General features: G+C 48.5%; 1 protein-coding gene across 4 annotated transcripts in view; it reads left to right on the top strand.

Moving 5' to 3' along the window:
• ULK1 (unc-51 like autophagy activating kinase 1) overlaps positions 1-14,745 on the top strand; it is a 77,802-nt gene extending 63,057 nt beyond the window's left edge. For all 4 annotated transcript variants that reach the window (XM_050980412.1, XM_050980411.1, XM_030231281.2 and 1 more), the window contains exons 21-29: positions 185-369; positions 1,135-1,250; positions 1,840-1,983; positions 4,463-4,650; positions 7,236-7,414; positions 7,543-7,661; positions 9,242-9,399; positions 9,607-9,742; positions 11,603-14,745. In XM_050980412.1, the coding sequence (XP_050836369.1) occupies positions 185-369; positions 1,135-1,250; positions 1,840-1,983; positions 4,463-4,650; positions 7,236-7,414; positions 7,543-7,661; positions 9,242-9,399; positions 9,607-9,742; positions 11,603-11,658 (1,281 nt within the window). In that variant the 3' untranslated portion in view covers positions 11,659-14,745. The remainder of the gene's footprint in view (positions 1-184; positions 370-1,134; positions 1,251-1,839; positions 1,984-4,462; positions 4,651-7,235; positions 7,415-7,542; positions 7,662-9,241; positions 9,400-9,606; positions 9,743-11,602) is intronic.
• The last annotated feature ends 138 nt before the right edge of the window (positions 14,746-14,883 follow it).

Genomic DNA, 14,883 nt, shown 5'->3' with positions numbered 1-14,883 from the left:
CAGTTCATTGTCCTTTTGTTTTAGCCTTTCTGGGTTTAGGGACAAGTAACTGTTCAGGGTGGGATTTCTATCCTTATTTCAGGCAGGTTGTTAAACAGTTTAATTTTGATAAACAAATGGGGACCAAGAAGAACCTTCCTCCTTCATTTTCTATACAGATTTCTGTTCTTTCTATTATTCTTAGGCTGTGTCCCCATTTGAGTTTCCCAAAACCCCAAGTTCCCAGAATCTCCTCACCCTGTTGGCCCATCAGGGGGTCATGATGACTCCAACCCGGAACAAGACCTTGCCAGATCTGAAGGAGATGGGTCATTTCCACTGCCAGCAGACTGGGCTGGGATTGAGGCCTGTGGAAGAGATCAAGGGCAGGTGAGCTGCAGTCTGCTTCACACATTAGTGCTTCATTCCTCAATACAGGACAGATGGGGCAAATTTCAAACCCCAGCTGATCCTGCATTTGTAGTGAGGCAGCTGTAAACATTGTGGAGTTATCTGCTAGCCCCTTTGGATTGCAAACATGTGTGGTGCAGACTTTAGGTCTTCCTCTGAAGGGACAGGCCATGGCCTGTATTTTTTAAAATGAAAGATTTTCTGCAGCTTCACAGCATGTATAGTGTGCAGTTTCATCAAGTGAGGATGCAGGACTTTGTTACCAGACAAGCAATTGCTCTCTGTGGGGCCTGTCATGGAGGAGAAGCTGTTCTGGGTGTTCCTCTTCCATCAAACAGTGGCACAGATCTTCAGAAGGGAGATCTGTTGGAAAGCCATGTGCTGGCTGTCATGAGCACTGCAGGATAGAAAGTCACTCTGGTGCTGCAGTGAAGTTTTTCTTGCATGCCTCTCTGCACTGCAGCTTTTCCCACTGTTCTGGAGGAGTCTTCTGATACTAATTTTCATTCTTTTCCACAAAAACAAATTGTGCTGTATTAATATGGTAAGGACTTGCATTACTGCAGTTAGTCATGATAGTTTTGTGCTTTCTACAAGTAGCAGGAGGTGCTTCAGATGCTCTGTTGAAAGAGTGTTTTTTCAGCTCCAGACTGTTTACTGTGGACCAGGAATAGCACAAAGTGAAGTTAGCTGACACCTTGCACCTGTTGACTTTCAGCATCATGTTGTATGTACTCTTTTTAGATCTCTGAGCACAGGCAGGCTCACTGACCTGCTCCTCAAGGCAGCCTTTGGGGCACAGATCTCAGAAGCTGGCAGCAGCGACAGCCTGAACAATGAGAAGCCAATGGAAATTGCAGGTAGGTGGGGAGGCCAGGCAGATCTGGCAGGATGTCCTGGGCTGGGGTTTGCCTGTACCCCTCCTGCTTTGGGAGGCTGCTCTGCACCCCTCCTGCTTTGGGAGGCTGCTCTGCACCCCTCCTGCTTTGGGAGGCTGCTTTGCCGGTGGCTCTTGGCACGGGAAGTGCCGTGTGTGAGGAGTGCAGTGGTGTTTGCCTTCCCCTGCTCTGTGGGCTGTGTTGTGTGCTGTGTACCTGCTGGATAGTGGTGTGATTTTTGTAGGCAGGGCTTCCTCTTCTGGCCCCTTCTGAGTGTGATAAGCTGTGGAAGTGGTGGCTTGGTGCCAGGCGGCTCCAGTGTGAATGGCTCTGCAGGGGTGGGTGTTCTGGGCGTGCAGGCAGGCAGCGAGGAGGAAGAGCAGCTGCAGCAGTGGCTGGCGCTGCCCAGGCTCTGTCCTGGGGCCCGTGGTGCTGGGGGTGCCTCTCTGGCCCATGTTGGTACCCCCTGTGTGCCAGGAGAGTCTGCAGGAACACACCCGCTGGGCCGGGCACCCGTGCTCTGAGTAACCTTCCTGTAATGCCGGTCTGCACCTTTCAACTGTCTCCCCAGCTCCCTCAGGTGCTTACGGAGGGACCCTGCACTCTGGTGCCCGGGCTGGGGGCTCTGCCAGCCCATCCCCAGTGATTTTTACTGTCGGATCCCCTCCCAGTGGAACAACCCCCCCACAGACCACGAGGACCAGGATGTTTTCAGGTAAAGGGCCGATTCCTACCTGCCTGTTCCAGTGGGATTTCCTGGGGGCAGAGAGATGTGCTGTGCTCCTTGCTGCAGGGCACTGGAGATGGCAGAAGGCTGCTCAGAGCAATCTGTAAGAGCTCAGCTGATCCCAGCACCTTTGAGGTTCCAGTGCTGGCTCCTGCCAACCCCAGTTGTTGCTGCTGTTTGCACTGGCATTAGTGCCAGAGAGTGGTTTTCCAGTACTGTAAGAGACAGGCAAACTTTTGCTTTATTGCTCTCTGCTTCAGGAATAGTGCTGCAGCTGTTCACAGAACCACTGTTGCTGAGAGGTCAACAAATGTAAAGCTGATTGTTCTCCCTGTGGGCTTTGGATGAGCTATAAAAGATGAGTGTGCCCAACAATTTCAGTGCACAAGGAGTGTTGGGAAAGGGCCAAGAGGGCTCCATATGCAAAACTCTTAGAGGTGTTACTTATGCTCTGAGCTGCTTAGGTAGGAGATGGGGAGATGCACTCCTGCTTGGCAGATACTCCTTGGAAGGCACCAGTGCTCTGGCCTTGTGTGCCAGCAGCTGAGGCTGTGGTGATTGGCCCTATTGGGATAGAGTGTCTGGGAGCTGGAGTCTGTGTTCAGTTTCAGAAAACGTTTGGACACATTTTGATTTGCATATTTGGCTTGTTTGGTTTTTTGTCTTGGCTGTTCCTCATCTGAATGTACTTGACTCTGTTGTCCTCAATTACTGCAGGGAAAGTTTGGACGTGACCATGAATAAGCTGCTTGACTGGGATGGGGGGTACATGTGGGCTTGGTTCCTGTGTATAACTTGCATTTCCATCCTAACTAAAACCACTCATGTCTTTGAATTCCTGGCAGATTGGAACCACAATTCTTTCTTTGTCTCATTTATTTGGAGAGTGAGCTTTAAGACTCTTAAAAACTGTGTGAGGGGCCTGTAGCACAGTGGGGTTACTGTCCTGGCTACAGCCTCCAGCTGCTATTGCAATGTGATGGATAGAGGATTCAGACTTCCTGCGTTGCTTTTCAGGGACAATAGCAATCTGGAAGCAGATCCAAGCACCAGATTTTAGCAGGTTGATGCTCAGGTGTTCAAGGGTCTGCCCAACAGTCAGAATGTCAGATGGCAGGTCTGGAAGAGGAGGCAGTTGAAAGTGAACCTGCAGCACACACACAATGTTAGGTCAGGGTGACCAAAGCAATGCTGCAGGACAAGCTTTGTTTATTAGGCCTGTGCAGGAACTCCTCACATTATAGTTTATGCACAAAGTTAATGGTGGAAAGGGGAGACTTGCAAGCTGAAAATTTTCACCCCAAGTGCTTGCACAAGCCATGAGTAAGGACAGTTCTAAAGGCAGAGCCTTTCTGTGAATCATCCTAACAATTTCTGCAAACAGCCTCTTGGAATTACAGGGCACCCAGAATGTGATGTTGTAGGTCCTCTCCTCTCCTGTCTCTGAGGGAACTGGAAATACTCTGCCTGTCTTTGATGATCCTCTTGGCTTTGAAGCATTGCTGCCATCATGGAGAGCTTTTGGGAGAAGAGTCTGTGCCTCTCTGCAGATCAGTTGTGCATTATTATATTGTTGAACCTTTTGAAGGCAGGGTAGGGCAGTAAATTCAGCCTGTGATTAGAAGAGAAACATCTTCCTCCAAAGGAGCAGTAAGAGTGGAGAATACCACCTGGGAAGAATTAGCAGGATGCTGGAGCTGGTACTGGCATCCCCCATCAGGCAGAATGTTTCCCTCTGTGGCAATGTGCCAGGGGTGGGAAAGCCTCTGGAAGTGGTGAATGTATTGTGAAACAAAATCTCCTTTGTGTTCCTAGGGTGGATTCAGTGGTCAAGAAGGGGAAAAGCTGATGGTGAGGGAATTGTCTAATGGACACCTCACCTACAGGGTCTCCAGAACCCTGGGGTTAGGGTCTTGACTCAGCTGGTCACTCATTCTCTGCCAAGCCTCTTATTTATAAAGAGGGGAAAGCAAAAGTGCAGGGCATTTAATGGAAAGCTCTCCTGGCTTGCATACAGGATGTTCTAGAACCATCACTTATCAGAGTGCTCATTCAGTGACAGTAATAGCAAGAAGGCAGGGAGCCATGCTTCAAGCTGTGCTGCTCCATGGTGGGGAAGGTGGCTGTGACAGTGTGTGATAAAGATCAGCCCGAGATATTGTGGCAGAATGCAAAAAAGGTTTAGCAAAAAAAGGGTAAAGAATTTCTTCTGAATTGTCTCTGTAAATGATCATCGTTCTTAAATCTGCCTGAGCTTGTCAGCCGGTCTGAGACACTGAGGAGCTTCTGGTGGGGAGTGGTTGTTCTGCATCCAGAGTCCTTGCATCTTCCTCCCAAATACCTCTTGCTGGCTCCTGTCAGACCCAGAATCCTGAATCTTACAGAATTCTCTCTTCTGCATGAGGAATGTCTACCTGACCTGCTGTTAATACCTCCAGTTAATTCCTTTGTCTGTTTTTCTTCACAGTGGGGTCTTCCAGCTCTCTCAGTTCTGGAGGCTCCTTCAGTGGGAGGCACTTGGCAGTGGGAGCTGCTGGGGAGGCCCTGGAGGGCCCCTCGAGTCTCCGGTACACTCTTGCTGATCCCATCACTGCCAATCTGGAAGGTGCTGTTACATTTGAGGCACCAGAGCTGCCTGAAGAGACCCTCATGGAGGTGGGTATGGTATATCCTAGGGGCAAAGGACAGGGGAATAAAAGTAAAGCAAATCCATGCTTTGCTTCCAGAGGTGGAACAAACAATATATCAAGTTCCAAGAGAGCAAGGCCAGTGAAGTGTTCAGAAAGCCCAGGGCATATTTAGCACCAAGGCCTTTAGTCCCTGTAACAGCCCATGACTGGAGTTAAAATTCCCCATTCCCAAAGCTGAAATTGCAGCTTGGAAGATCAGTTATCCAATTTTGTATTAAGGGCCTCTGAAGCCAACCTGCCTGCTCTGGGGCTCTCCTTTTTTAGAAGGCTCAGCATTAGTACTGGCTGACTGAGAACATGAGTAGCTCAGTGTGTCAGGTGCCTGCCTGGTGCACCTGGGGAGTCAGCAGTGATATGGTCTCTGCTCAAAGGATCTGCAAACAAAGTAAACCTGACACTTCTGTTCCTGCTGGGGCGGGGGGAACGCCGTGTTCTGCACCAGAAGAGCTGAACCAGATTGTGGAGCTGAAAGGCTGCCAGGCTCCCCTTCTTTGCAGGCTGAAGCAGAGCAAATGCTGTTATAGCTGAGATATATTTGAAATGTAGGTCAGGCTGCCCATTTGCAGTGGAGGTGGGAGGCAGATTCAGTCACGCTTTTGGCTCTGCTGGTGATACCTCCTTGGGCTGTCTGGGACTGGAGAAGGCTCTTTGTGTCTGACACTTGCTGGTGTTGCTGAAAACCCCAAGATACCAAGACAGATATGCACACATTGTTCTAAGGATGTGGGTTTGCTCTTCTACTTCCAATTTTGTTGAGCTCATTTTTTCTGTCAGTTCTGCATTGGATTGCATTTTTTGGCTTCATTACGTGTGAAGCCACAGGGCAAAGGCTTCCAGCAATGATGTGATCACAATAGCAGTCAGTTTAACTGAGCATCCTACCTGGGTGAGGTGACAGAAGTTTGGGGCCTTGCCAGCTGCCACCACTTCAGATGCTGGTCTGAAGAGAAGTGTCCTAAGGAAGTATGAGTTGATCTTGGCATAGCACTCAGCTTCTCTGGCTGTAATGAGTCATTTGGCTTCAGCTGTCATTTCTGCTGAGCACAGTAATCTGTTTGCATGTCACAAAACCTTTACAGCAGATTTCAAGACCCTTTTGTGCTCTGTGGAGTTGGCCAGAATGCAAACCTGGCAGGTTTTCTGGTTTCTGCTCATCTTTCAGGGCACTGAAGTCTCACTGTGTAGGTGCCTTTGTTTGTCTTGAGCAGCACTGTTGCATTTGGATGGGTGGTTCTTCTGTCTTTTGTGAAAGTTTTTCTTTAGGTGCAGACAAGGCGTACTGGAGGCTGGGGTTTAGTTTCTTTTGCAGGGCTCTAAAAACACAATACAGAGATGGCTACAGAAGACTTGTGATGGCAAATGAGGCCATAAATGCTAGCACAGTTAACAGAAGCTGACTGTAGGCAGAGGAAGGACTACCTGTGGGTTAGAGATAAGAGGCTGAGACCTGCAAGATCTCAGCAGTTTCCTGCTCTGCCACAAACTTCTTGTATGACTTGTTAATTACTTAATCTTCAAGTTCCTCCTCTGCTTTTAAAGAAAATTGAGGAAGATGGAGATAACACTTCCTCACCATACTGGACTGTCCAGGTAGCAAGGTGGTGGGAGGGAGAGATTCACGTTCCAGATAGTCAAAGCTGCCTGAACAGCCAAGTGCCTGAGCCAGTGAAGGAAAGAAAGCAGCTCTCACATCTTGAACATGGGGGTTTCCTGGTAAATTCATGTAGGAAACATCCTTACCCCCTTTGAGAGAACTGAGCCAGTGACTCTTTGAAGACCAGGGTACCCACTTCTCAACAGAGAGTACAAACAATGAAGTTGGCATCTGACCCAGGCAGCAATTCACTTTGCAGACCCACAGGCATTCAGTTTTCCCACAAATACTAACTTCCCAGAACTGGTTGCAGTGACTTAAGCAATGCAGCTTCCCAGAAATGGGATAATCCCCTTTGATCTGTACTAGCAGAGGAAAAACTACTCTGAAATGACCACAGCACTTGGTGTGAGCACTTCCCTCACCAGCTGGGCAGGAGTTGCTGATAAAAGGTTGTCTTTGCTGTCCCCTCAAAGAACCTCACCCAAGGCTCACTGCACTGAGCTGGGAGGGGATGAAGGCTGGGATGCAGGGTGGGAGACACTCCACTGGCAGTTTTTTGTGGTGTAGGAGGTTTTCACTCTCATGAAATCCACACTGGCATTGCTGTAGTGGGAACAAGAGCTAGGCTTATGGTGCAGATGGTCTCTCCCCCTTCCTGTCTGACTTCTGAAAGAATCCCACAGAGCTGGGATGCTCCTTGGGAAGGGAACTTGTAATTTTAGAGTAAGCCTCACCAGCTTCTCCAGGGAGCTGTCTAGAAATTTCTAGCCTGGGACTGTCTGCTGCTGTTACTGTGCAAGAGGAACCAGTGCAGGCTCCAGGCTGAGTTTGGCCCAAAGCAGAGGTGCATGAGGGTCTGGGGCTGAGGTGGTGTTTCTGTAGGTGGAGTGGGTTGCTGGCACAGCTCAGGTGAGCAGCTTTCCCTGTAACCCCCCTTGGCATCCCTCCAACAGCAGGAGCACACGGACATCCTGCGCAGCCTGCGCTTCACGCTGGCCTTCGTGCACTACGTGATGGAGATCGCTGCTCTCAAGGGCAGCTCCAGTGACATGGGCAGCTCGGTGACATCTGAGTACCAGCTCCAGGAGAGCGTGGTGGCCGACCAGATCAGCCTCCTGAGCCGGGAGTGGAGGTAAGGCCTGGCAGAGCTGCTCCTCTCCCAGGGCTTGTCGCTGCCTCCCACCTTACACATCCTTATGTACCCCCAGTCCTTGGGGACACGGAGCTGCTGTCACACTGCTCTGTCTGCTTTCTTTGCAGCTATGCAGAGCAGCTCGTGCTGTACCTGAAAGTGGCAGAACTTCTGTCCTCAGGGCTGCAGATGGCCATAGAGCAGATCAAAGCTGGCAAGCTGTGCCTCTCCTCCACCGTCAAGCAAGGTAAGGGGCTGCTGCACATATGGGGCAAAGGGCTCACCTGGAATGGAGCTATTAAAAGTGTTACAGAGGGTATGGGGGGGGTGGAGTGAGTGTGAATCCCACCGGGGTGGTGGGGGCTCATTTGTGATTGTCCCCTTGTGCAGCTGGATCTTTATTCACACTGAGCACGTTCCTCTCTTCACACTGGCTTATGGCTCAGAGCTATTGTCATGCTCCTGTGAGACTCCTCAGCACTAATTGTAGGGGGGGATGTATCTTATCTGATTCCTTGTATGTCTCTGTCTTAGGTGCTAATGTGTACTTGATGTAAGCCCAGCTTAATTACACAGTGCATGTCCTAGGAAGTGCTTACTCAGCAAATAGGGGCTGGTCCTGGCAGTGATGATTTTTTAAGTGAAACAAAAACACAGGAAGTGAAGTACTGGTAATGCCAGTGTCACTTCTTTGCTGGTGTTACAGCTTTACATTTGCATCTGACTGGCTGTGGTGAGAGCTGGCTGTGAGTCAATGATTAGAAAAAATAATTTTTAAATTCCCATTGTAATATTACTGAAGGAGCTTTTGGAAGTACTTGAAATACTTGACCCATCAACCACCTACCCAAGAGCTTTGTCTTTGCAAAGTGCTGCCTTGGGATGGGCTGTAAAAAAATGGAAGTTAAATACAAATTGCACACATATGTTGTAGCAGGCAGTGTGGAGCAAAATACACCAGATTTAGCTACACATCTTCCACAAGTTCAGGCTAACAGGAAAGTTGTCATAACCCAAATAAATCACTTCTTTTCAGAGCAGATTGCAGCTTCTAGATTGGTACTGTTGTTTCTCCTTCAGTGTGTGGGAATTGGGCAAGGCTGGCTTGTTTTTGTTTCATGCAGCATGAGGATTTTCAAAAGTGTGTGTAGGAGTTAGTACTCATCAGATGTTGGTGAGAGTTTGTGTTCAGTACTCTGTGTAGATCATGCCATGTAGCTAGGGAGACTCAGCCTGGGGCATCCCTTGCAGTTGTGGATTGTTATTTAATCACTCAGTCATATCTGATTCCTGATTCCCTATTCCTTCCCCCACGAGCTGCCCTGCTTCAGGAGAGGAGGGGGCCTTTCACAGCCATCTGTGTCCTTTCTTAGTGGGACAGCAGAGTCCCAGGAGAGATTCCCTTGCTCAGTCAGTGCTGCTGTTCCATACTCCAGGGGCTCCCACGTGTGAGCCGTGCAGCCCTTCACAGCACATTGTCACCCATCGAGCAGCAGAGGCTCTGTAACTGCTGCTGGTGTGTGAGACATCCTGCACAGAGCAAACTGCTCCTGCCTTGTGACTGCTGGGCAATAAAAACAGACCCAGCCTCAGGTGAACCAGACTTGTGTAGGAGTTGCCATATGCAGGCCTATAACTGGTGAAGGTGACAGAGGAAAGGGAAAAACCCTTTCGGTGCAGGGCTTTCCTGCCAGTCTCTTGGCTTTAACAGAACCCCGTTGTCTCCAGGTTAATCCTTTGGGATCCTGCACATGGGAATTGGGAGGCACAGGGAGAATTGTGAGTAAAACCAATTTCTTTCTAAAGTATTTCTTTCTTTTACTGTAGTTGTGAAGAAGCTAAATGAGCTTTACAAATCCAGTGTATCCTCCTGCCACTGCCTCAACATGAGACTGCAGAGGTTCTTCTTGGACAAACAGAAGCTCATGGATCGGATCAACAGCATCACTGCAGAGAAGCTCATCTTCAGCTATGCTGTGCAAATGGTAAAAACCCACAGTGCCTGGGACTGGGGTCAGCACAGAGCAGTGCTGGGCATTAATGGTTCTGCTGGTGGCCTTAGCAGCTGGTTCCCCTCATGATGCTCCCCTCTGGAGGCTGGGCAAGGGGGTGGCCATGCAGCTGAGGGACTGTGCTGGGAAAGCTGGGTCTGCTCTGGGAATAAGCTCTTGGCACTGGGTTGTTGCCCTCAGGTGCAGTCTGCAGCCCTGGATGAGATGTTTCACCACAGAGAGGACTGTGCACAGAGGTACCACAAGGCTCTGCTGCTAATGGAGGGGCTCCTGAACATCATCACTGAACAGGGAGACATAGAAAACATCAGTAAATGTGAGTATTAGGTGACTTTTTGTTATTTCCCCAACTAGAACATGTGGGCTTTTCAGGTGCATGGATCAGAAATTTCAGCTCCCAGCACCATTTTTCCTTTGGCTACATCTTGGTGGACATAGCAGAGATCTCTTGGCTTGTTGCAGCTCCTCACAGCCTGGCCTCCTGCTTTTCCAACAGAAAAACTGATAGAAATGCAGGTCCCTATTCTGAGCCATATTTTGAGAGTACTCAAAATACTTCCCATGCAGAGCAGTAGCCAGCACTTTGTTGGAACTTTGGATGTGTGAAAGAACTTGCTGAAGGAAGTGGTTTGGCAGCAGCAGGGGCCTGGGGTTGGTTTCCAGCCAGAACCATCCCTCTGCACAGAGAACTTGGGAACGTGAACCTGCAGTAGCTGCAGGGCAGAGATGGCTGCTCAGCACAGCAAGGGCTTCTTCCAGCACATCTCTGAACCAGGACTGCTCACCTGCCTGGTTCCCCAGCCCTGAGACACAACTCTTCTCATCAGCAAGTGCTTGCTGTAGCAGTGAAGGCTGAGCTCTGACCTGCCTGCTGTCCTTGGCCCTCCTCTCCCAGGCAGTCTGCTGCTCCAAGCTGTCCCCTCTCCAGTGCTCTCCCTGTCCCCTGAGGGCTGTTACTCCATCTGGAGGGGAAAGGACTGACTCACTGCTCTGAGCACACTTTTCCTGCCCTTAAGCCTGGGGTTTAATCACCTCTGTCACCTCTGACTGCAGGTGGTGGGAAGAGGGGATGGGGAATAACCATCATTTGTAGGAGCTTGGCTTGGCCTGGGCTCTGCTCCACCACAGCCATCCCAGCCCACCTGCAGCAGTCCCAGCAGTGTCCCTGTGGCCACAGCTGGCAGACCATGTGCCTGTCCCCTCTGCTGGTCACCCACTGCCTGCCTCAGGCCAGCATACAGAGCACTGGACAGCTCTGGTTGTCCATGGAGGCAGAGCCCTTGGGTAGGTAACAAGAGGAGATCTCTGGCTCCCAGGCAGTCGGTCAGTTAATTATCACCAACTTTCACAGCTGACAGAGGCTCACTGGAGGAGAACAAAGGGAAGTGGGCAGGTGGTGTGTGGTACTGGAGGGCTAAGTGAATAGGGAATGCTAAGTAGTTTCTGTTGTACTGTTTCTTACCAAACCTAGATCCCATCTTTTGATCCAAAGATACAGTTAATGCATGTAAGAGATTTCTTTTCCCAGTTGTTATCCTGGTACTGCAAGTTCCAGCTTCCTGATTGAGCTGTTCTCTGATAGGCAGAAGTGGGTGTGTGTTTCATTTAAATCTCATGTCTATGATTACATATTTCTGAAAAGTAAAATGATGAACCTAGAAATACAGCAAATGTTCCTATGAGAGGCATGAATTCCACCAAACATTTAGCTTCTGAAAGATTCTTGGGCTCAGGTGATAAGAGCCTGATGTTGTCAATGCTGGATGGGCTTTCCTAGTGTAAGCTATGGCAAATGGCACTGGAGACCCTGAGCCATTCTGCCTGCTGGCAAAAGCTGCTCCAATAACTGGAAGTGAATAAATTCTTCCTAGAGGATGGTCATCCTTTGTAAAAATCTTGATACCTCTGTCAGAACTGCTGACAGAGGTATCACTGACAGGTATCACTGTCAGATCTCTGACTGTTCAACCCTCCTCTGACCTGTCCCTTCCCAGCAGGGTGTTTCTGGTCAGGTCTTCACTGGCCTCATCGGTACCTGGTGATGATTCTCAAAGTTCTGCTTAGATTTGTTGAAATTCTGCTGTCTTTTTTCCCTTTTTTTGTTCACTCTCCAGTGGTAGTCTTTCCATTGGCAGGAAAATGAGAAGCTGATTGCTTGTGCTGTTTTTTTCCCCAGGTAAGCTGTGCATCGAGCGCAGGCTGTCAGCTCTGCTGTCGGGGTTCTGTGCCTGATTCCAGTGGTCTTGTCCTTCACACACCTCACCCCAGCTGATTGCTTTATCCCCAACAGCCTGTGCTGTGGTGGGAAACCACTCTGGCAGTAGGACACCTGGAGGATGGACTGCTCACTGTTCTGGTTTTGGACGTTTTGGGAAGTTGTTCCACAGACTCAGATTCCTTTGTGGGGACGTGTGACTGCAGCAAGCACAAATATTTCCCTGCCCAAAGGCCTGGGTGAAGACATAGCTGATGTGGAAAGGTCTCCCTCGTTGTCAGAGGGGGTGAAGGATAGAAGTCTGCTTCTTCCCAGCACTTTGAAGGATAAGACTGCTGCCTATCCCTCTTGCTTAAGAACAGGGTATTCCAGTGCTGTGTCCATTGCAGGCAATGGATGTGCTGAAACTGCTGGCTTCAGTTGATGTCCGAGTGTGTCATTCAGACATAAAGGCCAGTCTGTGTACTTTCCCCTTCCCAGCTGAGAGCCAGGCATCTTCAAGCTCCCTGGCAACTAGAGGGTCTCCTCCACTCTCTCCTTTGTCCTTTCTCCTTGTGTTTATGCCTTGGAGTGCTTGGGGAGGAGGGAGTTTGTGTTGTGAAGTAGTTCCCACCTCAACAGACTCGCTGAGTGAGGCAGAGGATGTGCGGCTGCTGGGAAGCTTGGAAATCTCATGGCTGCTGTGTGGGCTCCCTGTCTGCCTGCCTGGATGGGCAAACACCACAGGGAAAGGGGCTGTGCAGGAAACAGGAGGGCAAGAGAAAGGGTCACACTCCTGTGTTCATAAGAAGCCAAAATGAATCCGTTCCTCCCTTGGTCCCCCGGCTCAGTGGGATCAATGTGAAAGACTCGTGGCTGTTGAGCTCTCCTGTCAGCACGTTCCTACCTGGAGGAAGCACTAGCACTGTCCTGCTTTCAGCTGTTGGCTCAATAACCCCTTCCCTGGAGCCCCCCAAACTGAAAACACTAGCGTTGTGAATCAAAGGAGCACTTTACACACTATGGGAACTTTGAGAAGTTGACTTTGCATCACACAACAACCCAGGAACATCACGACTGTTAGGAATGCTGTTCTTTTTATTCCTTTCCTTGCTTCCTGGTTGTTTTATTGCACTACGTGTGTGCGTATATTAATATGTATTCCTAAGAGTGAATATATATTGATATTGATATGGTTTGTGTGTAACTGTACGTATTTAACTGTACTGTATCTCGTGAGTGTGAGGCAAAGAGCACTGCAGAGTCTGTGCTGTTCCTCCTCCACACCAGGCGAAGCTGACTTGCAGTCTGGCAGTACCAAGGTTTGTTTTTTATTTAAATGTTCTTTTAAGGACAGTCATTACAAAGCTCCGTGCTTTTTAAGAGCTGAAGAACAGGCGTTAGGATCCCACACACTTGGAAACGCATTTTTAAAGAAGTGTTACTTGCTGCTTTTTTTTTGTTTGTTGGGTTTTGGTTTGTTTTCTTTTTTATAAAGAAATCCCGTTCAGTTTTATGTTCAGCATTTCTTTCAAGGAGACTCTGTAGCCAAATGCGACTGCGGGTGCGAGTGGCTGGAGTTCTGGGTGAGGCTTCGGGTGCTGTGAGCATGTGTGTGAGAGGGGAGCTGCCTGCCTTCCATCTGTCTGTGAGAGCATGAGTGTGACGTTCCAGAGTCGTGGCAGGGTTGTGGTAGAGCTGGGCAGAAAAGCATCTTTGAAAGCAACTCGAAACCTCAGGCTTAGTTTTTGGGGATCTAAAAATATTTTGCACATGGTGGTTAAGTCCTCATTGCTTTTTCTTCCTCTCAAGATTGGCACGTTCAGTGTGATTCTTTACAAGAGTTTCAGGAGCAACTTCATGGGCTTTGGAGCTGGCAACGCATTTGGCAACATGGGTGTTTCTGTTCACAGAGCAGAAGTGCCAATAAAGAAATTTAAAAATATTTCCAGTTGCCCCCATCAGGGAAGCTTAAGTGTAGCTTTCACATATGCTTCAGTATTTGGCTCACAGTTTTCTGCTTCTGTGGCCATTTGTGCTTGTGCCTGGGAAAAAAAGGAGAAAAAAAAAGACAAAAACAACCAACCCCCCCAGCCTGTTGTGGACAGCAATGCCGAGGAGACCCAGCCTGCTGCTGAAAGGTTTGAGCCAGCTGTGCAAAGGGCTACGCTGCAGCACGGAAGCACCAAGCCAGGACTGACTCTGCAATACCAAGCCCTGCACCCCAGAGCTCGGGCACAGCCCCCAGGGGCTCCTGCCCAGGAGAGGCCCAGCCCGGACCCACATCTGCTGCCCCAGTGAGCCGTGTGTGTGGCAAGCTCAGCACTTACCTTCCAGCTGTACTTCATTACTTGAATGTATCAAAATCGTCCACATTCAATGTATACAAGTATATATTGCTCCAAAAAAATTAAAAATTGTGGTTTACAGACCTACAACTGATATATATGTATGTGTTTGTGTATATACATGCAAGGCTGTGTGTGTGTGTGTGTATGTGTGTGCATGGGTAGAGATACACACACAAACACAAACGTGTATATATATGTTTTTTTCTCTCAATACTTGAAACTTAGCCACTGTGCTTGAATTAAAAAAAAAGAAAAAAGAAAAAAAAAACAACAAAAAACCAACAAAAAATCCACACAAAATAACCCCAAAAGTAGGGGAGGAAAAAAAAAAAAGAAAGGTGATTTATTTTGCCATCACTTTGGTGACTTTCTTTTTTATCTAACTGCATGTAGCGTGAAACCAACTTTTTTGGTGAAAAATATTTATTGCTTTGTAGACAATAAGGTATGCAAAAAAAAGGAAAAAAAAAAGAAAGAAAGCACCCCAAAAACAAACCCCCAACCATTGCTGAAGTTTCTAGTGTAGTCCACCTGCTATTGTCATGGCTTTGTTGCTGTTGCAGCGTTTGTGTCAGGCGTCTTTAATAGATTTCAGGAAACCTCAGTCTGATTACACGTACCTTCAGGTTTGTGAGAGCGTATGATGATGTTCTTTATAAGGTAATGCTTGATACTTTGTCAACATTTTTTATTTGTGTTTTGTGTGACTTTTTTTTTTTGGCTTTAAATTGTACAACACCGATTTAAGACAATAAAATCGATTTGAAATTGTTAGTGGCCTGTTTTCAGTCCTTTGTGATCCCAGTTCATGTGGCATCTGAGCAAGGCCTTTATAATGTGTGTGGTTATACCTGCCTCCACTTTTGGGTAAAAAAGGGCTGTTTTCTGCCCCCTTATCACAGCAGATGAAGC

The sequence above is a fragment of the Serinus canaria genome, chromosome 15 (genome assembly GCF_022539315.1).
Source record: "Serinus canaria isolate serCan28SL12 chromosome 15, serCan2020, whole genome shotgun sequence".
Lineage (NCBI taxonomy): Eukaryota > Metazoa > Chordata > Aves > Passeriformes > Fringillidae > Serinus > Serinus canaria.
This window is presented reverse-complemented; position numbering and strand designations above follow the sequence as displayed.